Below are 24,514 nucleotides of genomic sequence, written 5' to 3'. Positions count from 1 at the left end.
AAATATGGTTGGTGTTTGCAATCTATTTAGGGGAAAGCTAACTAATATACACTAGACTAGTATGCGAGTTACTGTATGTTAGCAACGTAAACTTAAGTCCAAGCACTTTGTATATATTAAATGTTCAATAAATATTTACTGTTAATTAATAATAATAGTAATTGTGACAGCAGCTACATTTTATGGGGCTGACCACATACATACTACGTAAGCACTGATGGGAAGAGATGACTATGGCCAGTGATAAGGAAAGGTTTTAAATGAAGGAAAACTTGAGTTGATTTATAGAAGCATAGAAACAGAAGAGAGGGAACCAACTACTTGTGCAAAAGAATAGAGCTGAGGACAAGAGAAGAATGAAGGGAACTTGATTCAGCACTGCCTGTTCCTTTTCTCCTGTATTATGACCTCTTGAGAACAGGGATGTCAGTGTGACTGTTTGGCTATAAAGACGTGCATGCCGCCTAACATTGGGAAATGAGGTTGAAATGGTCTACGTGTGTTCAGATATCTAAAGGTCTTAAATTCTTGCAGAGGACCCTGTATTTTAGAGTAGGTCATGGAGGGCCATCATAGGTTCTGGAGTAGAGTACAAATTAAGTATTCAAGTTCAGGCTCTAGAGTTGGGAGACCTGGACTTGGCTTGGAGCTGTTCTCTTAGTAACTGTGTTCTCTTATTAACTAGCTGCTTAACTTCTCAGAGCTCCAATGTCCTTACTTGTAAAACGCAGACACTGGTGACTACCCATTCTGTATGAGAATGAATGTCAAGTGTTGAGCGCACTGCCCGTCACCCAGCAAGCATTCTCAATAAATGCCAGTTACTGCTACTAGGAGACTGGGTCCTAGGAGATGAGGCCTATGTGGGTGTAGTTCAGATGCAGGGAAATGGGGAAGAGCGAGCCATTCTGACACTCTTGATAGCAATGTCCATAGGGACACTGAACTTCCACACTGAGCTTAGTGACCACTAATCTAAGTTATAAAGTTTAAAACAGAAGTTAGACTGGGTTTCCAGGTGTGACAATTTGACCTACTTAAAATGATTTCAAATATGGAATTATCACGCCATTATCATGCTGTGATAATGTATCTACCTCCCTCTTAAATGGACTCTTCTGTTACCAGAGCAAGAGTCTAGGAGCTCAGAGGAAGAGAGTGTCTAAAATCTTAGACTGAAGCAGAAGGGACTTCAGAAGGCCTGGAAATGACCACTTTGAAGGGGAAAACAAGCACAAAAACACCCCCAATAAACAAAGACAAATTTAACAACTACCAAAGGGATAAACATCCGAACTGTGGAGATTGTTATGGGCCAAACTTTATTATTAGTAGTATTTTTTAAATCCTCACCGGAGGATATTTTTCCATTTATCTTCAGATAGAGTAGGAAGGGGAGGGAGGGAGGGAGAGAGAGAGAGAGAGAAACATCAATGTGACAGGGACACATTGATTGATTGCTTCCCACATGACCCTGACCAGGGCCAGGGACTGAACCCCAAATGAGGTACGTGCCCTTGTCCAGAATCGAACCCGCGACTCTCTGGTCTGTGGGCCAACGCTCTAACTGCTGAGCCAAACCGGCCAGGGCTGGGTCAAACTTTTTATAGCATCTTATTTGTGTGTTTTGTGTGACAATCGCCACCAATGTCCCTAGAAGTATAGTAATATACCAATGTGCCTCCTCTCCAAACTGTTCTTGAAGTTCTAGAAGGGCAGATACAGCATCATATACATTCTTGTATTCCCACCATTATGGAACAATTAGCAGGTATTCCATTATTTGTTGAACTGAACTGAATTTGAAACTGGTTGTTCCCCATGAAGAGCTATGTTGGGACCTTGAGCTTCAATGCATATCATCTACAAAAATCTTTCCCCGACATCTAAAGCATTTTGAGTTAAGAGAATTAGTCCAAATACTGTAGAAGACTTTTTCAATCATTCAAAACAATCTCCCTAACTGAACACCTAGATGACTAGGAGTGTGAAGATTCCGAAACTCAGTAGCTGCTGCGTAGACTTGAGTCATTCTCCATTGTGTAAAGACAACTAAACAAATATTGCCTGGGAGTGAGTTCTGGACTACAAGTTTGCAGTCCTGAGTTCCAGTCTTGCTTGTGCCATCTCACATTCCTGTTCCCTCCAACATCTATGAAATAGTGATAAGACTATCCACAATACCTCTCCTTCAGCGAGTAACATAAGAGAATGATTAAGTGCAAAGGACATAGCTAACATTTGACGGCTCATCTTTTTCTTGAACATGAATTATTAGCATAGAGTTAGGTTTTTATTTTGGGGTGAGAAAACAAAAACATTTTTGTGAAGGTTATACCGATAGCAATTTTTCTCCATCATCGATTTGTATGTAAAGAGAAAAGAACATCAACCGAAGCTGACAAAGCTGGGAGGGCAAAGGAGAGAGCAGCCATGGACAAGAATATGACCAAAACCTTTAAACGATAAACCAAAGAAGCTAATGAAGCTCTTCTTCCAAAAGTCTAGCCCAAATGTCAACAGACACACAGATGAAATATGCTTTTATCAACACAAGTCTTTATGTGGAACCAGGCTATGGGTTTTAAAAATCAGTAAAAGCTGACATAAAGAATGATAAAGATTGAATCTTCATTTAAATAATGCACCATCTTCGCCCCTGCCGGCCGGGTGGTGGCTTGGTTGGAGCATCATCCCCTGCCCCAAAAAGGTTTTGGGTTTGATTCCTGGTCAGGTCACATACCTAGGTTGTGGGTTTAACCCCCAAGTTGGGGTGTATACAGGAGAAAAGTGATCATGTTTCTCTTTCCCATCGATGTTTCTCTCTCTCCCAAAATCAATAAACATATCCTCTGGTGAGGATTTAAAAAAAATAGAAAAAGAAAAAACAAATTTATCATTTTTAAATATTATTATCAAGAAAACATTTTAGCCCTGGCTTGTTTGGCTCAACAGTTAGAGCGTCAGCCTGTGGACCAAAGAGTCCCAGGTTCGATTCCAGCCAAGGGCACAGACCTCGGTTGCAGTTTGTCCCTGGCCCCGGTTGGGGTCATGCAGGTGGCAACCAGTTGATGTGTCACTCTCACAACTATGTTTCTCTCTCTCGCCCTCCCACTCTGAAGATAAATGTAAAAATATCCTCAGGTAAGGATTAAAAAAAATTAAATTAAAAGAAAGCATTTTAGGTACCCCAGCAGTTCGGTGCCATAAAAAAACTGGGCTTATTTAGATATTACACCTTGATATCTATCTTATTCAGATATTTATCTTAATATCACAATGTTATGGTGACTCCAAATAAGCAAATGCTGAAAGATTCTTTTCGTTCTTAAAAGAAGAATGTTTGGGAATAACAATCATGTAAATAATCATGTTTCTGGATAAAAAAAGAAAAACAAAGTACAGGCAAAGGCGTTTCATTACAGAAAGCTACTAATCCCTGTGACCAAAATATCTGCGTTTTCAGTTTCTTAAACCAGAAGAGTGGTATAGGTCAAACAACGTGCAAATCCTATTATACCCATCAATCTCTTAGGAGAAGTCACAACCCAATATTTGAAATATTTTATCGTATATTCATTGTATTCCTCCACGCCTCTCCCGCACCCTCTCTCAAAAAAAGTGTCTAACAAGTTAATGTTAAGTACCCAACCAAAGGTGGGCGGTCTTGGAGGAGGAAAGAAAGCATATTTCATATTTTCCACTATTTTCCCACTCCCTTGAGGGGCAACAGTGAAGCGAATGGGAGAAAGACACCCTCAAGCTCTGAATCAAATGACCAACATACATCACTGTGAAACTAATGACCAGTATCATCTACCAGACAACTGCGTCTTCCCCCACGTCCTTAAGAAGTAGGGCGCCGGCAGTAAATGTTAGCACTCTGTTCTTGACCGGGCTCGGAGATCTGAATGGGTCCCCCAACCCTCCCTTGGGAATCACAAAACACGAACCGTACTCTCGGCCCCCCGAACTCATCCCCACCGGACGTCACGCTACAGTACCTTCCTGAAATGCTACTGTGCCTTTTCTCTACCACGGAATCGGAGAAAAAGAGACCGGGCGCCGCAGAAAGCGCCCAAGCCTCCGGGCGGTGCGTGTAAAAGTTCCGAAAACTGCTGCCACCCCCGACTCTGCCCTGGCACAGAGGTTTGGGCTGCGCGCCTGCCGCCGCGGGCGGTCCCGGGATACTCACTGGGCTGAGCCCCCTTTGCCCTCTCTCTTCCCGAGCACTTTGGCAGGCTTTGTGTCTTCCACATCTTGCTGTAGTTCGGTCATCGGGGCCGCGTCTGGAGGGCACCGGGGGACCTCCGCGCGCCTGCTGTCCCGCTCCGCTGCTCCCGCGGCTCCCACCGTCGGGGGCGCAGGCCCTGCGCGCCGCCCCGCGCCTCCCCCGCGCCCGCCGCCGAGCGCATCCAGGCCGCCAACCTGGACACGTTCGAGCCGCCACGATTGGCCCAGCGAGCGTGGCCGAGCCGCGAAGGAGGGAAGGGGAGGGCCGAAGCGAGTGACAGCCTCCTTCCCCAACCCAGGGGCGGAGGAGGAGAAAAAGGAAACCTGTTGAACTAGTCTCTCTGCGAGAAGCGGCTAATTGGCCAAGCAGGTGAAACATTTGCCTAAGAAGGCAGCAGGCACTGTATTTAGCTTCTGGATAAAAGGGGCTCTTTTTCTGCCCTCGCTGTAACCGGGGGATTGCAGAACGGCCAGCCGCCTGAAGACGCAGGAAGTGGGGACGACTGAGCGAGGCGCCCGCACAGATGCGCCGTGGGCTGGCCTGCGTCCTGGCCTGAATTATTCACACAGGATATGGCCTGGTGGAGGGGCGCTTCCTGGGGCCTTAAGCAATAGATCCGTTCCACAGCAAAGGTGATAAAAGGTGGTTGCCTTTAGTGGTTGTCCGGTTGACCATTCCTAGTTCTGTGGGGGAAAAGCTTTCATCGAAATATCAGAGCGACTTTTTTTTTTTTTTTATGCACCCAACCAATAGAATGAATCCCTCTTCTTCCCGCCCCTTGGGGAGGTTTTGACTTGCTGGTTTTGTCTGAAGTTTTGCATTGGAAGTATCCATTGATTCACTGAACACATTTTTGAGAGCTACCTTGTTTCAGGCATCTTCTAAACATGCGCTTATTGTAGCAGATAACTTACGGGGTTGATGGTTTTCAAACTTGTGGCAGAGTGCTTGAGGACAAGAATAACTTGTTGGAAGCCTAACTTTACAGCACTTAACACTTGGCAATAGTAGAGCGTGACCTGGCTGGGGAAAAAATTACTCACTCTGTGCTCTGGGGCTGCCAGTCCGTCATTTTTCTTTTCAAATTAATTTTAGGTTTAAGAATTACAAAGACTATGCAACCATAGTGTTTATATAAATGTATGTATGTGTGGGTGTAAAAGAAAACACCTACCCTTCTTTCCAAGTCTTCTTATTCCCTCTCTATTTATAGCTTATATCATTAGAAAAGGAAAGTATATTTTTTGTAGCCTGCTTACTCCAAAATCGATTCTTGTGACACTTGAAAAACAAGTGGAAGACAAACGTTTATGTAAAATTCCACGAGCAGTCTCTCTGCGTTTTCTTGGGTTTTGTTTAGTTTAGTTTTTTCTTCCTAACCACTGACCCTCTCCTGCAGGAGCCCAGCTGGGCAGGGCAGGGAAGGTTCTCAGTGACCTGGAAGCTGGCAGTGATGCTCTGCAGGGTGCGTAGCTGACTCTTCCTGGGAACATCATGCTTTCAGCCTCCACATCCTTTCTCAAGCTCCACCCTCTACTCAGGATGGGGATGGGCTTGGAATATAGATGAGGTTGTCACCCTCCCAAACTATGGGTAGTGACTCTGCCCTTAAATCTCAGGTGCCCGCCAAGCTGCCCCCACTACAGAACTCAAGCCAGAACTGACTTTTTCCACCCTCAAGTAATTTTTTTCATTGCAGTAAAATATGCATAATATTTATCATTTTAACCATTGGTAAGTGTACAGTTCAGTGACATTAAGTGCACTCACAATGTGTGTAACCATCACCACTATCTATACCCAAAACTATTTATTTTATTTTATTTTTTATTTATTTTTTCCTCACCCGAGGATATTTTTCCATTTTTTGTACAGATAGAGTGGGAGGGAGAGAGAGGAAGGGAGAGAGAGAGAGAAACATCGACGTGAAGGGACACATCGAGTGGCTGCCACCCGCACGACCAACCAGGGCCGGGGACAAACTGCAACCGAAGTACATGCCCTTAGCGGGAACCGAACCCGGGTCTCTCCGGACCGCAGGCCGACGCTCTAACCGCTGAGCCAAACTGGCCAGGGCCAAAACTATTTTTTTTAAATGATCCCCAACATAAACTCCATATCCATTCAACAATAACTCTTCCTTCTTCACTCCTCCCAGCCCCATAGACTTTTCTGTCTCATGAATTTGTCTGTTCTGAGTACCTCATATAAGTGGGATCAGATGATAGTATTTCTTCTGTCTGGCTTATTTCACTAAACATAATGTTTTCAAGGTTCATCCCTGTTGTAGCATGTATCATTACTTCATTCCTTTTTATGGCTAAATACTATTCCATTATATGTACATTTGTTTATTCATTCATCTGTTGATGAACATTTGGGTTGTTTCTGCCTTTTGGCTACTGTGACTACCTTTTGGGTATATACCTATAAATGGAATTGCTGGTCATAATGGTAGTTGTATGTTTAAACATTGACAAACCATGGTCAGGCCTCTTTTACTGCACGAGTAAGGGCAAGTGTTCCCCAGCATGGGCTTACAGCTTAATTAATGGGCACTTAAGTTGCCCTGAAATCTGTTCTTTAGTGTGTGGGCTGAGGACTTCATAGTATGATCTTCAGTGAGAAAGGGGGGGGGGGGGTGAGGAGGAGGGGCCTGTGGGGAAATAGTCCTTTCCTAGAGTGGGGAGGAATTAGAAAGGAGCAAGTAGGACATCATTTGACATAGTGACATTTGCCTACATTTAAAAGACATTGTGAAGCAGCTTCCTAATTTGTTTATTCTTGGGGCGATTATACAAGAGGGAGTGCAGTATTTAAAAGGTGGCAGCAGCCAGATGATAGGGGAAATGTCACTGTAGTGTGAGAAAATAGACTTAAGATTGTGTCTAAAATATATCTTAGGAGGTTCTTTGATTTTTCTCCAATAAAAAACCCTTTACTTTTCTTCCTCCAAGCCTCTGGGAACATCATTTTTTGTTTGTAATATCAAAAAGTCGTTCCAGCCGATGTTTTTTCCAGTTATTGAAGCAGGCCAGTGGTAAAGACAAGCCTACCCACCTGTCAGGAGGTAGGAGCTTCCATTTAAGAGCTTAAAGCATTGATCAAATGTTGGTTTCTTTTTTTGTTTTATTTTGTTACACCTCACCTGAGGATATTTTTTTCCATTGATTCTAGGAGAGAGTGGAAGGGAGGGAGAGAAGGGGGGGAGGGAGAGAGAGAGAGAGAGAGAGACAGACAGAGAGAGATTGGTTGCCTTCTGCACATGCACTGGGATGGAGCCTGCAACCCAGACATGTACCTTTGACCAGGAATCGAACCCGAGACCCTTTGGCCTGTGGGTTGACTCTCTAACCACTGAGTCATACCAGTCAGGGCAAATGTTGGTCTCTTTTTAAGACTGATCAGATACACTGTGCATCTGTCCATAGTCCCAGGGGCAGAGTTCAAACAGGGCTTTGGAGATTTGACTGGAGCTAAGGTTGCAATGTATAGTCAAGTAGTTACCTAACTTATGATGCATGGCAGGTTAAGTACTTATTAGCTAATGTGAGTACACATAAAATGTTGTCACATGCCTGTGATTTAATGCATATTGTCAGAGGACATGTTTTAGAAGATGTTGATGCTCTTATCAAGGTGGAAACTGGAAGCTCAGTAATAGTTTAACTATGCATAATATTTAATATAACAATGTCATACGTCAAAGAATTCCAGGAACACTCATCACACCATTCCTGTTTCTAAATTAAGGTCACTATCCAAAGGAGGAAATGGGAAAAAAATACTGAGAGCTCCGAAGAGAGCTATATAGGGTAACACTAAAGAACTTAGTTATAAAACTTTTAAAAATATATTGTAAGAATGAAAGTTGAGAAGCATTACATGAAGGGACCTTTACTGGATGACTTCTGTCAGATACAAAAGAAAGTGTCCTGATGAACACAGTCATTAAACATCGGGATGGGATTCTATGGTGGACTATGAAATCTCTCAGTAAACAGGCCTTTGGAAACAAGATTTAACAAAAAAATCAAATAGAATAGTTCTGCACCAAGTCAAGTTTTTCCTCAAGCCAAGTGATACTGCAGATGGGGAAATCTGAAACATGTACTCTATTTTTCTGTCTAGGGATGAGGCAAGTTCTAAGATTAGCACCTGTGTTGGAGGACCAGGCAAGGTGGTCAGGGCTAACTTGTCTCGGGCAGGTGCTGATTGGGAAACACTAGTCAAAAATCAGATTCTGCGATAAAGCAGAAGCAATGCAAACTCTTCCAGTTCAATACTTTAAAAAAATTAAGATAAATGATGCCACAGAAACGATAAGTTCAAATCTACCCCAAATTTGAAAATATATGTCTAGCCCTGACCAATTTTGCTCAGTGGTTAGAGTGTCGGCCCTCGGATCAAAGAGTCATGGGTTTGATACCTGTCAAGGGCATGTGCCTCAGTTGCAGTTCGGTCCCCAGCCCTGGTTGGGGTCGTGCAGGAGGCAGCCAATCGATGTGTCTCTCTTACATGCATGTTTCTCCCTCTCCCTCTCCCTCTCCTTCTCCCTCTTTCCCTCCCACTCTATCTGAAGAGCAATGGAAAAATATCCTCAGGTAAGGATTTAAAAAAGTAAAATATATGTCTATTTTCTGTGTGGTAAATATTATAGATCGCAACATGTGACGTGGGGAGACCTCTGAGACCATTCAGGAGCGTGATTTTCCCACCAGGTTCTGAGGGAGTTCAGGGGGTCTTTGAACTAGCGTGGGGCGGGGCTGGTGTTTGAAATCAGGTCTTCTTACTTGACTGCCTACCTCTTACCACTGCTTGGACATCCAGCCTCTCCTGTCAGTTACACCCTCCTGTCTCTATTCCTGTGTCCCTGCTCTGCGTTAGTTTCTACATGAGGGTAGGGAAAGGGCTGCCTGCCACACACTAAACAAAAGGTAAAAATCCAGTCCTCAGCATTGTTCTTCAGAGAAGAGCCTGAGCTTCAGAGAGGTTAGCGACTTGGCTAAATGACTGTCCCATGAGGACGAAGATCCGGCTTTCCTGACTTCCAGTGGGTGCTGGTAGGTACAGGAGAGTGAACAGAACAAAGCAAGGTTTGTCATGGCAGAGAAACGAGCCTTATAGGAGTCGGGGAGCTCATGGACCCTCAAACATAAAAGTTTGCAGTTATAACATCTTGCAGTTATAACTGCATAACTCACCACTTGAAAGCTTGGTGGCCTAAAACAATGTTTTTTCTCTCTCTCATGGTATGGTGGATTGATGGGGCTCAGCTGGGCAGCCCTTACTTGGGGTCTCCCATGCAGTGGCAGTCAGACGGCACCCCGAGTTGGAGTCATTTGAAGACACCTGAGCCGGATGTGTACTCCTCTGTCTGGTGCTTCAGCTGGGACAGCTGGGGACTACTGAGCATTTTCGTCTCCACACGGCTAGCTTGGGCTTCCTTACAGCAAGGCAGTCTCAGTGTAGTTAGACTTTTTACTTGATGGCTGGCGTCCTTCAAGCCTGTGTTCCGTGATCCCCAGGTAAAATCTGCAAAGCTTTCTAGGAGATAGACTTGGACATCAGGCAGCTTCACCTCTGTCGCATTCTATTGGTCAAAGGTGAGCCACAGGGCCAGCCCAGGTTCGAGGCCAGGTATGAATACAGGAGTGTAGTTTACTGGGGACCATCTTTGGAGACCAGCTACTGTAGTGCAAATAATAGATCAGGCCTTCTGACTACAGATAACTCTGTCATTGGGCATGTGAGAAAATGGGCATTTCTAACAGCACTGTCTAAATGCATGACATAGAAGTGAGTGAAACAAACCCATTCTGCCAGGGCTTTTATGTTCTAGTGGGAGAGACCAAAGGTTTAAAAGTAAGCACATCACACAGTTTCAACGGATGAAGATGTAAAGAAGGTAAAATAGAAAGCCACGGAGAGCGAGGAAGGCCTGTTTTACACAGGAAGACGAGGGAAGCCTTTCTGAGAGGTGACATCTCAGCTGAGACTTGAACAAGGGAAAGGAAGAAGCCACGTGAAGTCTGATTGCAAGGGAAGAGGGTGGAGGACTCAAGGCTGAGACTGGCAAACTCTGGGAGCAGTAAGAAGGCCCTTGTTCTCCACTGTGCCTGAAGTATGAGGAGGGAAGAGAAGGTTGGTGGGAAATGGTCTCGGAGAGGTATTATCTTCTCTATCCATTTGTTATTTTCTGTCCTCTCCTACAAGAATGGAATCTTCTCAGAAACAAGGGACATGTCTGTCGTGTTTACCACAGTGCTTGTCCACGTTAGACACTTAGTATAATATTTGTTGAATGACCGAATGAATGAATGAATGAACAAGTCACTGGGCTGTTTTTTCCAACCAGTGTTCCTCAACCACACTTTCCCGGAACTCTGGCTGACCTGAGATGTTCTAATGTTGAACAGTATTGGTCTTTTTTTGCATCTTGCAGGGGAAGAAGAGGAGTGAATGAAAAAGAAATATAACTTGCCAGCCGGTGTGGCTCAGTGGTTGAGCGTCAACCTGTGCACCAGTTCGATTCCCAGTCAGGGCACATGCCCAGGTTGTGGGTCAAATCCCCAGTGGGAGGCATACAGAAGGTGGCCAATCAGAGCCCTCTCTCATCAATGTTTTTATCTCTCTCTCCCTCTCTCTAAAATCAATAAAGAGCCCTGACCGGTTTTGCTCAGTGGTTACAGCATCGGCCTGTGGTCCAGAGAGACCCAGGTTCGGTTCCCACTAAGGGTACCTTGGTTGTACTTTGTCCCTGGCCCTGGTCGGGTTGTGCGGGAGGCAGCCACTTGATGTGTCCCTTTCATGTTGATGTTTTTTTTTCTCTCTCTCTCTTCCTCTTTCTCCCTCCCATTCTATCTGAACAAAAAATGGAAAAATGTCCTTGGATGAGGATAAAAAATAAATAAATAGATAGATAAATAAATAAGATAAAAATCAATAAAGAGAAAAAAGTAAAAAAAAAGATATGTAAAGAAAGGCTTTGGCTCATGCTGCTTATCACTTGTCTGCTAGTTGACTGCAAATACTTCAGACAGGTCAGGGAGGTCCCATGACTCCCAGATGGTCCAGCTCCAGAGCACATCCAAGAATCACTGTTTATAATCCACAGGCAACAATTTAAAGTTATGGAATCTCCCCTAGTTTCTTAGAGAAACAGTCATACAGTTACTTCCTTTCCTTGTTTTGGTAACTAATGATCACATCGTCCATGTGAGGACTGGTCTTTGTCTTTCCTCACACCGTGGTTCGGGGTGTTCTGTGCCCCTCCCGGTGAGACGTTTTGCCAGTGCAATCTGCACATTGCTTTGAGGCAGTACAGTAACAGTTAATTATTGTTCAAGTTGGTTCTGGGTGTTACATTTTCTTTATGTTACCCATTGCATACTTTTTATTGCTTTTTCTGATTTTTTATTCCTTTTTTTTTTTTTTTTTAATTTGCATGTTTTTTTCCACCAATTTTTATAAATTTATTTTTGTTACAGATGTTTCTCCCTTTTTCCCCCTAGACACCCTTCACCCCATCTTGCCCCCCCCCCCCAGCATTGTTGTCTATGTCCATTGGTTATGCATACATGCATATAAATTCTTTGGTTCATCTCATCCATCCCCCCTGCCCCTACTCTGAGGTTTGTCAGTCTGAACCATACTCCTTTCTATGTCTCTGGGTCTGTTTTGTTCATCAGCCCACCTTGTTCATTATAGTCCACAAGTAAGTGAGATCATGTGGTATTTGTCTTTCTCTGATTGACTTATTTTGATTTTTTATTCCTTTTTACCTACTTTTTTTTTAATTAAAAAAATTATTTTTCTTTATTGATTTTACAGAGAAAGGAAGGGAGAGAGAGAGGGAGATTGAAACATCGATTGGCCGCCTTCTGCATGCCCCCAACTGGGGATCAGGCCCACAACCTGGGCATGTGTCCTGACTGGGAATTGAACTGGCGACCTCTTGGTACATGGGGTCGATGCTCAACCACTGAGCCACACCAGCCAGGACCTTTTTACCTACTTTAATTTTATTATTTCTTCTTGACAATTTTTATTAGCATTTTGTTATCTTTTCTTCTAATCTGTTCTCTATGTAACACTATTCATTTTTGAAAATTATCCAGTAGATACACTGGCAAAGAAGAACAGGAGAAGGGAATGTAGAAAATACCTCAGGCACATATTTTTTATTTCTCTCAAGTAGCTTCAAAATCTTTTGGTTGAATCATAAACAGATTCTTCATTTGAAACAAACTGAACAGCCTATCCATGCTTCCTTTTTTCCTTCCTCCCTTCCTCCCTCCCTCCCTCCCTCCCTTCCTCCCTCCCTCCCTCCCTCCCTCTCTTCCTCCCTCTTTTCCTTCCTTTCTATTAACATTTTTTTGTTTGTTTGTTTTTGTTCTTTGGTGCCTATTGTGTGTCAGGCTATATTCTGAGTGATGGAACTATAAAAATAAATAAGCTTGCTACAAGTGAGTTTTCAATCCAGTGGGAGAGAGTTTGATAGATATTCACAAAACATGCATGCACAGAACTTTAGTAAAAAATGATCACATTCATATGTCACAACCAAATACTTGGGCCAAGTGACATCATGATGTCAAATGATGGGAAGGGGCAGGAGATGGCCCCGTGATGCTTCATGTTCTTCTGTTTTGGATCACCCCCCACCCCCCATCCGCACAAGTTGTTGAAAAGGCCCTAGACTGAAAGTCAGAGGAACTGGGCTCTAGTCCAAGCACTGTGCTTTGTGCTGGAATGTGAATCTATTAATGGAATACAGCATTTAAGTCACAGAATGCTGTCCTCAAGGAAAGGCCCTAGAACTCATGGTTACAGCAATATCACTTTCTGCCTTGCATAGACTGTAAGGATGAAGGAAAAGAGCACCAAACTTTTTACACAGAAATGTTACATCGACCAAATTGCAAACCAGCGATTTTAAATAAATTTTATTTGGAGAGAGGAATTATCGAAATCCATTCACTTGGGAAGCTCAGGGCATTTACCTTCCTACAGGGCTTTGTGCTTCTTTGTGTGTTTCTCCTTTTAAAAGCAAACCAGATGCTCACACAGAATGTTTCCCTGTGTAAGATCATGACCAATTAAAGTCAGAATTTTATTTTTATTAGTAGTCAGTCAAAGAAATTAATTTAAAAGTTTATTTTTCTCCATACCCAAATGTGTGTGTGTGTGTGTGTGTGTGTGTGTGTGTGTGTGTGTGTGTGTGTGTTAAGCTCTTTAGTAAGACACATAATACAGTAGAGGGAGATTCAGATAGAAATGTTGGCCCTGTAGAAACCCAGGCCTCTGGATATTGAGAAAATATTGTATAAATTTGTAGTAGACAGAACAAAGGAATAGGGGTGAGAGCTGGTGGGCATGGTCTTGGTTCCCAGCTTCCTATTGGAAACCCCTACGGGTCCTACAGCTTTTCTGTCCTTGTCCAAGGCATTGTCTGTGGCATCCTTTCAGTAAACACTCTTGTCTGAGCTTGTTGAGTGACTTGTTCTGGCAACAAAATAGCCCTGACTGGGGGCCCGGGGGTAGAATAAGGGAATGATTAAGAGACTGATCTGAGAATACTAATATGCATCTTGCTACCTCCTTAAACTTCAGTTTTATCATGTCAGGAAAAAGAAGGGGGAATAGCAGTAGTATCTATTTTATAGGGGAATTTAAAGAGCGAATGCATATAAAGGAATTAGTACAGCATGCCAGGTACATAGTAAACACTCAATTCATATAAACTATTGGTTATCATCATCACATTATTATTGACCAGAATAATATTTTAACAAATTGAGGGTATTGCCTTTCCTCAGTTCATCGACCCTCAGTGTTTCACGACAGCATACAGTGTGGAGTATCAGGTGTCACATGCTAGAGGACGTCACTAAAGCTGTAGACGGTGTAACCTCTGTGCCCTGCCGACTCCTCTTCAGGCTGATTTCTTTATGTCACAAGCTAAGGCTGCAAACGCCAAACAGTGGCGTTGATTTGTTTAACTCACTAGATCTCGGCTGTAGTCTCCCATGTGTCATTGGATTTTTTCCTCTCAGATGTCTTTGCCACTGTCAAAGCTGTAGCTTAACTAGTAAAGGAGTCATTGAATTAAGTGAATCAATAGGAACTCTTATGGAGTGGAGGCTTATGACAGCAAGGGTGACTGTGTTTGCTGGGGACTGTCCTGATTTAGTCCTGGGTTCTGGCATAATTATAACAGAGTCCCCTTTTGAAAAGGTGTTCCTGTTTGGAAATTTTACCGATAGCCAATCTATAGTGTTGATCAAACTAAAGTATCATATTAGCTGAATTGTTTAGATTAGGTATCTAATGAACCAAACTCTTGGATCTGATTGTCTTGCTGCCTAGTAGGCTACCTTCTATCACCTATTCCCAACTTTTATTAAATGACCTGAAAGTTATCAGATTGATGAGGTAAAAACAAATGCATGCAAGAATGTCAAATCATTACAGTTTCTTGAAAAACAGCGTAAAGCTCATGTTCCATTAATGTCAAATCAGAGACATCCCATGCAGAGTGGATAGCTTCATGACCCAACCAAGCGTTTGTGTCTAATGGACTCATTGTTACTACTTATAATGACTTCACTAACCATAAGGCAGAATTTTTGCATTGGGTTCACTGAGTCACACTTATGTAGACACTGAGGTTGTCAACAATCTAGTTTAATTTTGCAGATGTTTTCTTTAATGGATCATCTGACTTTTCTACAGTAAGAACTTGAAAGCCACCCAGGCCAGTTTGGCTCAACGGTTAAAGGGTTGGCCCATGGACCAGAGAGTCCCGGGTTCGGTTCCCGCTAGGGGCACGTACCTCAGTTGCAGTTTGTCCCTGGCCCTGGTTGGGCTCATGTGGGAGGCAACCAGTTGATGTGTCTCTCTCATATCGGTGTTTCTCTCTTTCTCTTCCTCCTTCTCTCCCTCACACTCTATCTGATCATAAATGCAAAAATGTTCTCAGGTGAGGATAAAAAAAAAAGAACTTGAAGGCTGTTTCTCTTAAGCCTCTTAAGGCTGGTTTTCAGTTTATCACCAGTGAGCTAATTTCTTAGAGCCTTGGGTATCTAATGGTTACGGAACCACCAGTGAGTAAGCTTGGTAATGAAAAACTCTACCACTTACAGCAAACACAAGAAATTCAGGTCTAGGCCTTCTTTATTTATTCTTTCTTATTTTCTATTTTTTTTTGTTACCTGCTCTATTTAAAAGCGTGGATAGTGGTTACCTTGTGAGTATGGATTGACACGTGGGTAGAAGACTTTCAATGGTGTTGGAATTGTTCTGTCTTGACCTGGGTGGTGGTTACGTGGGTATATGCATGTATAAAAATCTGTGGAGGGTACACTTAAGATTTGTGCATGCCAATATATTTAAATTAAACCTCAAATTAAAAAAGTAAAAAGAAAAAAAAAGCCTCAAACCTCTTTAGCCAAAGCTAGTTTAAAAAAATGTACTCTGAGTTAATCAAATAAGAGAAAAGAGAAACAGAACACCTACTTACATACAGTTTTTAATCTCTTTTTCTCACTTGGATATCAAATTGTTGCTTTATTTCCTCTTTTATATAGATCTAGGTCTCATTAGCTCTCATTAATTTTTAATAATAAAACTTAAAGTCATGACAACAATTTTGGGAGAGGACTTTTTCTACCCACTTTCGTTCACATATTTATTTCAGTATATAACATTACAAAGTTTTATTTTATTTTAAAAAATTTGGCCCTGGCCTGTGTGGCTCAGTGGTTAGAGCGTCGGCCTGCGGTCCAGAGAGACCCGGGTTCGTACCTCGGTTGCAGTTTGTCCCCGGCCCTGGTTGGGTCGTGCGGGTGGCAGCCACTCACGTCGATGTGTCCCATTCACGTCGATGTTCCTCTCTCTCTCTCTCCCCCTCCCACTGTATCTGAACAAAAAAATGGAAAAATGTCCTCAGGTGAGGATAAAAAATAAATAAATTTGTTTTCCTTTATTGATTTTAGAGAGAGAGGAAGGGAGAGAGAGAGAGATAGAAACATCAATGAGAGAGAACATCAATTGGCTGCCTCCTGCATGCCCCCCACTGGGGATTGGGCACACAACCTGGGCGAGTGTCCTGACCTAGAATCAAACCAGTGACCTCTTGGTCCATGGGTCGATGCCCAACCACTGAGCCACACCAGCCAGACAATGTTACAAAGTTTAAACCCTTAACTATGAACTTTTTGCAGAACCTGTGAACAATCTACTGAAAGGTTCCTGACTCATATTGGTCATGGCTTGTGAATAGTATATATCTTCACCTCTTGGTGTAAACCGCATGGTTTATCATGTGACTGTTTAATAAGGCAGCTGACTTGTGTGATTAAAAGGGTCAAGAGAAACAATCAGTATTTTAACATAAAATAGATGTATTGAAAATTAAACCTTCCAGGTATTTTAGAAAATGTTTGACACTCTCAAATATTCTAAGTGTATTCTACTAACATGGACAGTCACACAATGAACTAACGTTTAGGTGAGTCCAAGAAAAAAAAAAAAAAAAGGAGAGGGAGATACGAAAATTAATTGAATGCCTCTTATGTGCTAGGCGCTGTGCCTAGCGTAGATTATTCACCCTTTACAACAACCCTCTGAGGGTGGTCTCATTGCATCAATGAAGAAACTAAGGTTCAGAAAAGGTAAACAACTCTCCCACGATCACACAGCTATTAATTCCGTTGTGTTGTTTTCCCAAACTTCCTCTTTTTTTTTTTGGTGCTATGTCTGATAATGTCACAAAAGGTGAATTCCAAGTGATTAAAATACTTAAAGGGATTTTCAGAGATAATCTCATCAATTCCACTTACTTGGAGGTAAGGAAGCTGGATCTAGGGAGGTTATATTGTGTTCATCTAGGCAACGTACATAATGTACATCTCAATTGCCATTCCTCCTGGAAGCTTTTTTTTTTTTTTCCCCTCTCTCCATACCTCCACCTCATCCTGTCTCCTGAACCCACCATAGTCAGAATTAAAATCCTTAACATGCTATATTGTGTGGTGGGCAAGGGTGAGTAGCATTTGGACACGGTTTAAATTCCTGATCTACCACTTATGAGCTGTGTGACCTTGGGTAAGTTCCTCAACCTCTCTGAGCTTCAGTTTCCTTACTGTAAAAAGGAAGTAATAGTACGTAGCTCCTAGAGTGGTTGTGATAATTAACTGAATTAATACATGGAAAGCCCTTTAGAATAGGGTGTGGCATGTAATAAGTGTCTCATGACTATTAGCAGTTTGTTTTTATTATTATGCTGCATACTACTTTTCCCTTGGTTTATGGTAACGTGTACAGGCATGTCTCCCCAGTGAGACAGAGATGGTGTTCTGCTTTGTAATCTCCCTTTGGTGCCAAGATCAGTGCTCAACAGTTCTAGACACTGAACAAAGCCAATTGGATTGACCTCATTTTCCTAGTTAATGACTTTCTACATTTTCCAAATTTCCCCAGTTAATGGTACCATCAAATACAGAATACAAGCCTTCTAGACCTTTTTCTGCTACTGGAAGATCCTGAAAGTTGATTTCCAGGCTGGTATTCCCCCCAGGATTCCCCATTGCTTTTAGGAATCAAAAGTACAGGGGTAGTTGCATATGCCCATGATTCAATTTCAGAATTAGTTATTTCCTTGTTGTTCCTTAAGGGGATTAACATCCAGTATGGACTAACTTTCTCTCCTTCGTATTATGTGGTTGATGCAGACTGGTCTAATGGAACAAGTAAGTAATTTGAATATATGCTTTCTACCCCGTTTCCCATCTCTTTTGACACTGGTACCTTCAACTCCCCCTGCGCGACTTCAAGAGGAAAAGTGAGGCGTTTAACTCGTTTTGCTTCCCTTTACACCCCTGCTCTATGAAATGTTGCTGTCACAAAAAGGACTAGTGCAAGGCTTCATTTCCTTGGGTTGTGTTGAGGCTGTGGAATCTTGAGATTTCCTGATTTCAAGGAAAGTAGCTATTGTGTTTTAACTTCCACTCAGACAGTTTCATGTCGGGATTTCAATAGCACCAGACCATTGTTTTCAAAAGTATGGCTTAGATTGTGCTGCACGTAAAATGTTGTGATAAGCTTTCTAAAAATGCGGACTACAGCTATCGGACGTTGGCCTTCCATTCTCTTTTGGCAAAGCTGAAGATTTGTTTTGTTTTTTTTTGGTGATATCGCATTTTATTTTATTTTTTTAAATTAACTAATTAATTTTTGTTACAGATGTTTCTCCTTTTTCCCCCACTGATTCCCCTCTCCCCCTCTCTCCCCGCCCTGTCCCCAGCTTTGTTGTCCATGTCCATTGTTCGTGCATACATGCATATAAGTTCTGTGGTTTATCTCCCCCCCCAACCCCTCTTCTGGGGATTGTCAGTCTGTACCCCAAATCCATGTCTCTGGGACTACCCCATTCCTCTGTTATGTTCAATATATTCCACAAATAAGTGAGATCATATGATACTTGTCTTTCTCTGTTTGGCTTGTTTCGCTTAGGATAATACTTTCCAGGTCCCTCCATGTCATCTCAAAGGATAAGAGATCTTTCTTTCTTACAGCTGCGTAGTACTCCATTGTGTACATGTACCACAGCTTTTTTATCCACTCATCTACTGATGGACATGAACATTTGGGCTGTTTCCAGATCTTAGCTATTGTAAATAGTGCTGCTATGAACATGGGGGTACATATATTCTTTCTGATTGGTGTTTCAGGCTTCTTAGAGTTCATTCCTAGAAGCAGGATCACTGGGTCAAATGGCAGTTTAATTTTTAATTTTTTGAGGTAACACCATATTGTTTTCCATAGCGGCTGCACCAGTCTGCATTCCCACCAGCAGTGTATTCGAGTCCCCTTTTCTCCACACTCTTATCAACACTTATTGTTTGATGATTTGTTGATGGCGGCCATTCTGACAGGTGTGAGGTGATACCTCATTGTTGTTTTAATTTGCATCTCTCTGATACTTAGTGATGATGAGCATTTCTTCATATGTCTCTTGGCCATTTGTATGTCCTGTTTGGAGAGGTGTCTATTCAGCTCCTCTGCCCATTTTTTAATTGGGTTCTTTGTCTTCCTTTTGTGGAGTTGTATGAGCACTCTATATATATTGGAAATTAACCCCTTATCTGATACCTCATTGGCAATGATGTTCTCCCATACAGTGGGTTGCCTTTCCATTTTGGTGCTTGTTTCTTTTGCTGTGCAGAAGCTTTTGAGTTTGATGTAGTCCCATGTGTTCATTTTTTCCTTTGTTTCTGTTGCCTTAGGTGATGTGTCAGTGAAAATTCTGCTGCATATGATGTCTGAAATTTTGTTGCCTACATTTTCTTCTAGGATTTTTATGGATTCATGAGTCACATTTAAGTCTTTTACCCATTTTGAGTTTATTCTTGTGTATGGTGTAAGTAAAAATATGGAATGCTTGACGAATTTGTGTGTCATCCTTGCGCAGGGGCCATGCTAATCTTCTCTGTTTTGTTCCAATTTTAGTATATGTGCTGCTGAAGCAAGCACTGTCGATTTGTTTTTAATGACAAATTTCAGCTGTCTTGTTTTAAGATTCAAATATTGACTGTCTTCATTTTTAGGAAAATGAGGCTGGTATTCCACTGTGAACTTTGTAAATTATTCTTTCACCGAGAGCCTCTTCTTTATTAGCAGAACTTGGGGGGTAAATATATGTATTTAGACATTTGCTTTGATCTCTGTGAAGGTTTGGAGACTTTAGTGTTTCTCAAAGGTGAATCTTTCAGTGTGTCAAATTCTATATCAAGAAATATGGAGCTGCTTTATTTTATTTTATTTTAAAAATCTCTTTTGTTGAAAGTATTACAGATGTTCCCTCCCTTTTACCCCATTGACTCCCTTCTCTTCATCACCCCCCACCTTCCCTACACTATTGTTTATGTCCATTGGTTATGCATATATGCATATAAGCTCTTTGATTTATCTCTTTCTGCCCCCCCCCCCCTTCCCTTCTCTCTGAGGTTTGCTAATCTGTTCTCTACTTCATGTCTCTGGATCTATTTGATTGTCAGCTTATTTTGTTCATTATATCCCATAAATAAGTGAGATCATGTGGTACTTGTCTTTTTCTGACTGGCTTGTTTTGTTTGGCATAATACTCTTCAGATCCCTCCATGTCATCTCAAAGGGTAAGAGATCTTTCTTTCTTGCAGCTGCATAGTATTCCATTGTGTATATGTACCACAGCTTTTTTATCTACTCATCTATTGATAGACACTTGGGCTGTTTCCAGATCTCAGCAATTGTAAATAGTGCTGCTATGAACATAGGGGTTCATATATTCTCTCTTATTGGTGTTTCAGACTTCTTAGGATGTAGTCCTAGAAGTGGGATCACTGGATCAAATGGCAGTTTTATTTATATTTTTAATTTTTTTATATATATATTTTTATCCTCACCTGAGGACCTTTGTTTTTTTGTTTTTTTTTCCCACTAATCTTCAGATAGAGTGAGAGTGGGAGGGAGAGAGAGAGAACATTGATGTGAGAGAGACACATTGATTGGTTGCCACCTACACAACCCCAACTGGGGCAAGGGACAAATTGCAACCGAGGTATGTGCCCTTAGCAGGAACTGAACCCTGGACTCTCTGGTCCACGGGCCAATGCTCTAACTGCTGAGCCAAACTGGCTAGGGCTGGAGTATTTGTTTTAGATTTGTGAAATATGCCATTGGTACTTTAATAGAGATTGCATTGAATCTATAGATTGCTTTGGGTGGTATGGACATTTTAATGATGTTAATTTTTTAAATTCATGAACATGGTATATGCTTCCACTTTTTTGTATCTTCCTCTATTTTTTTTTCAATGTCCTGTAGTTTTCTGAGAACAGGTCTTTTACCTCCTTGGTTAAGTTTATTCCTAGGTATTTTAATTTTTTTGTTGCAATGGTAAATGGGATTTTTCTTTTAGTTTTTTAGTTCCCCTTTCTGAGTGTTTATTATTGGTGTATAAGAATGCCATCAATTTTAAGATGAAACTCACCATAGGAGAGTTTTAATGCATAAAATTATAGTCATCCCTCTAGAGTGAAGCTGCGACAGTCGAAGTGTGAAGTGGCGAAGGACGACTGTGTCTAAATAAAGAGTCCTACTTCGTGGAAATTCATTTATCGCGGTAGAGTCTGGAACTGATTAACCACGATAAACGAGGGCCGACTGTTCAGCAATGAAAATGGAACTTTAATTTTACGTTAAGATAAGTTCACTTTAACTTGTGTTACATTTTTCTCCTGCTCTATCTCCCCCTAGTGTCTAAACTGTGTGAGGGCTGGCTCATTTTCTAGTACAGTACCTATTTTCGAGTACCTCTATTTCTAGTACCTATTATTTCTTGGATAATAATAAATAATGACAATTAGAAAAATGGTGTGGCCCTGGCTGGTGTGGCTCAGAGGTTAGAGCATCAGCCTGAGCACCCAAGGGTTGCCATTCCAATTCCTGGTCAAGGGCATGTACCTGGGTTGTGGATTCAATCCCTAGCCCCAGCTGGGGCATGTGCAGGAGGCAATCAGTTGATGTGTGTCTTTCACATCAGTCTGTTTTTTTTTTTCTCTCTCTCTCCCTCTTCCTCCCTTCCTTCCTTCCCGCTCTTACTAAAAATCAATGGAAAAAATATCCTCGGGTGAGGATTAACAACAACAACAAAGAAAAGCTGTACATATTATAGGCAACATCCAACTTAGAAATGCACTGTGTTCTAGATGGCATTTTGTATTTCATCATCTGAGATGCAGAATATATTTTCTCATGTAAAGAGTAACATTCCTAGGTTTACTCATAAAAGTGACTTTGTCCCATATTTAATATCCTATTGTTTCAGCTATTCCAGAAGCAAACTTTTCTGGGTTAGCTTGGGAATCAAATCAGCATGTTAAAACATGTTTATAAAAAGAAGACACTTCTTATTGTACGGTGAACTTGCCACTGAATGCAGAGGTAGGTTTTCCTCCATGTAGCTTCCTTCCCAGGTGCATATTAATCAAAGCTCTGGAGGGAGATGAGGAACTGGCCCTAAGGGGTAGATATTGTCTTCTTCGGGGCTTTGGGGAAGACTGTACCCTAACTCCTGGCTCTATAAATGCACTCTCCTCCCATTAAATTTCAACTCAGTTGTGAGGACTGTACTTTCTATGTGACTTTCACCTTTTAGCCACACATCCTGTTGCCTCAGCCCCTTGTGGAAAAGAGAAGGAAAACTCTGGAACTAATTTTGAAGCTACCACAGATCCACGGGCCTTTATCCCAAACCCCGGGGCCAGATGTGTTTTGGAATTCAGAGTTATTTTTGGATTTTCCAAAGGTAATAGGACAGATGTGCTGCACGTTCCAGAATATTCCCAGCGTGTAATTCCACAGCAACATCTCTGCAGCCGAGTGTGTGAATATTCCACTAAGGCAGATAAACAGATGCTGCTTACAGCCTCACGTGTCTTCAGTTCAGGTTTGCTGCTCTTTCTAGCTCAGAGCTGCTGGCAGGGGGTTGTGGAATATGTCTCAAGGAGGGAATGATGACCTTTGTGTCAGTCCCTGAACCCTGGACTGGGTTCTCGAGCCACAGGGACCCTATGCAGAGGAAAGAGAGGAGAAGCACCTCCTTGGAGGATAAGGCTGAGAATGGGCTTCCAGGTGGCATTTTACCAATTTGTTATTAGTGGGCTTATTGCCGGGCTTTGTTAGTTGGCTAAAAGAACTGTCACACTTGGAGAAGAAACCTCTTTCTACTTGGGATGGATGACAGAAGGCACAGTGATGGCCCAGAGCTCCAGGGGGGATGTTAGCAGGAGCCCCAATGAGACGTGAAAGCAGGGTGGGGGGTGGGGTTGCTACCGAAGATGCCGGAGGGGAGGGTCTACACTGGAACAGGGTGGGGCCTGAAGCCTGATTCAGGGACACTGCCGCCCACCCTCCCTAGGCTTTTGATTTTTTTCCCTATGATTAATTCAGCAGTGACAAAATAGTGGCCTTCAGCTACAGATGTTTTGTTACAATTTCAAAACCTAACAATAAACTGGGAATGTTCCAATTTATTGTCGGTCCATGGTCTTTATTATCTTACTGCTATGATTTGCACACAGTGTCTGTCCCTGCTGTATGACCTGGGGTCATAAGGGTTATCTGGGTAGTTCATTGTCTGAGCCCAGCCAGCAGCAGACTTGGTCTACTCGGGACACGGTTAAAAAAACCTGTAAAATATTGTAAAGCATCGTTGTCGTACTTGATAGACAAGTTTTCTGTGTAAGTACCAGGTAAATCAGATCTGTGTCCAGAAGTTTCAAAACATTCCTCTTGTTCTGGAGACTGAGCCGCATGTGCCCGCCCCTCTCAGCTTTTCAGTCCCTGCCGTGTTCTAGCGCTGATTAATGTGGAGGTCGCTAATAGGTTTGTTTTGGATTAGTCTTAGTAATAATAAAAAAAAGCTTAAGAAAATGAAATGAAACGAGCTTTTGTTAATGCTGCTTTCTTTTCCATGAAGAGCTGTTTGTGATTCCGTGTGCCGGGGGCCTGCGGGGAGTTCAGTGAGGCTAACCTGGAATTCCCCAGCCCTCCCCTGTCCAAGCTAGGACGTTTAGCTGCAGCAGGTCGCTCTCCTTCGCCAAGCTAGGACGTTTAGCTGCAGCAGGTCATTTTTGCAAATCACCGCGCGATTCAAGACTAAGATCATAGTTGTTACATTTAGATTAGGGTAAAGTGATCAAACCTTGATTAGGAAAGTGATTAGAAAATGAATTTCACGAATTATAATTAATAAGCAAGACTAGATTGTACTTAATCAGCTTTGTGCATTAAGGAATTTAATTACGAGACTGAATGTTAACTATTTTTAAAAATCCTTCTTAGTATCATCCTTAAATATATACCAGGTTAGTGTTTCTTTCCTAATTACAAAACACTGTTCCTCCATGTTTCCAAGGGAAAAGCACCTTCTAACCATAAAAAAAATATTTAACTCTAGGATGTAAGAACTGTAAATCAGAGCAAAAGGAAGATTCTACATAGCTACTTTAGAAAAATGGGTTTGAGGCTTTTATCATTAATGTGCTTTGCAGACTCACAGCTATAACTTTAATGCCTTGACCCCAGCAGTATTCTGAATATTCTTTAAATTAGCCTTAAGCTATTTCATAACTAAGGGTTGTTAATTTGGATGTCTCATTCTTAGTAAGAAAAAAACAAAAACAAAAACCACCATATTTGGTGGCTCTCCAAATGGAGAAAAACCCTGACCTT

At 42.0% G+C, this 24,514-nt stretch overlaps 1 protein-coding gene and 1 non-coding gene across 3 annotated transcripts in view; both read right to left on the bottom strand.

The window, feature by feature from the left end:
• Positions 1-4,363, bottom strand: part of GRAMD2B (GRAM domain containing 2B) — a 55,158-nt gene extending 50,795 nt beyond the window's left edge. For both annotated transcript variants that reach the window (XM_036280665.1, XM_036280666.1), the window contains exon 1: positions 4,196-4,363. In XM_036280665.1, the coding sequence (XP_036136558.1) occupies positions 4,196-4,278 (83 nt within the window). In that variant the 5' untranslated portion in view covers positions 4,279-4,363. The remainder of the gene's footprint in view (positions 1-4,195) is intronic.
• Positions 4,364-19,664: 15,301 nt separating this feature from the next.
• Positions 19,665-19,771, bottom strand: LOC118642931. Its single transcript, XR_004961840.1, has one exon. It is a non-coding gene; the product is annotated as a U6 spliceosomal RNA (small nuclear RNA).
• Positions 19,772-24,514: the final 4,743 nt, after the last annotated feature.

The sequence above is a fragment of the Molossus molossus genome, unplaced genomic scaffold, assembly GCF_014108415.1.
Source record: "Molossus molossus isolate mMolMol1 unplaced genomic scaffold, mMolMol1.p scaffold_m16_p_3, whole genome shotgun sequence".
Classification (NCBI taxonomy): domain Eukaryota; kingdom Metazoa; phylum Chordata; class Mammalia; order Chiroptera; family Molossidae; genus Molossus; species Molossus molossus.
This window is presented reverse-complemented; position numbering and strand designations above follow the sequence as displayed.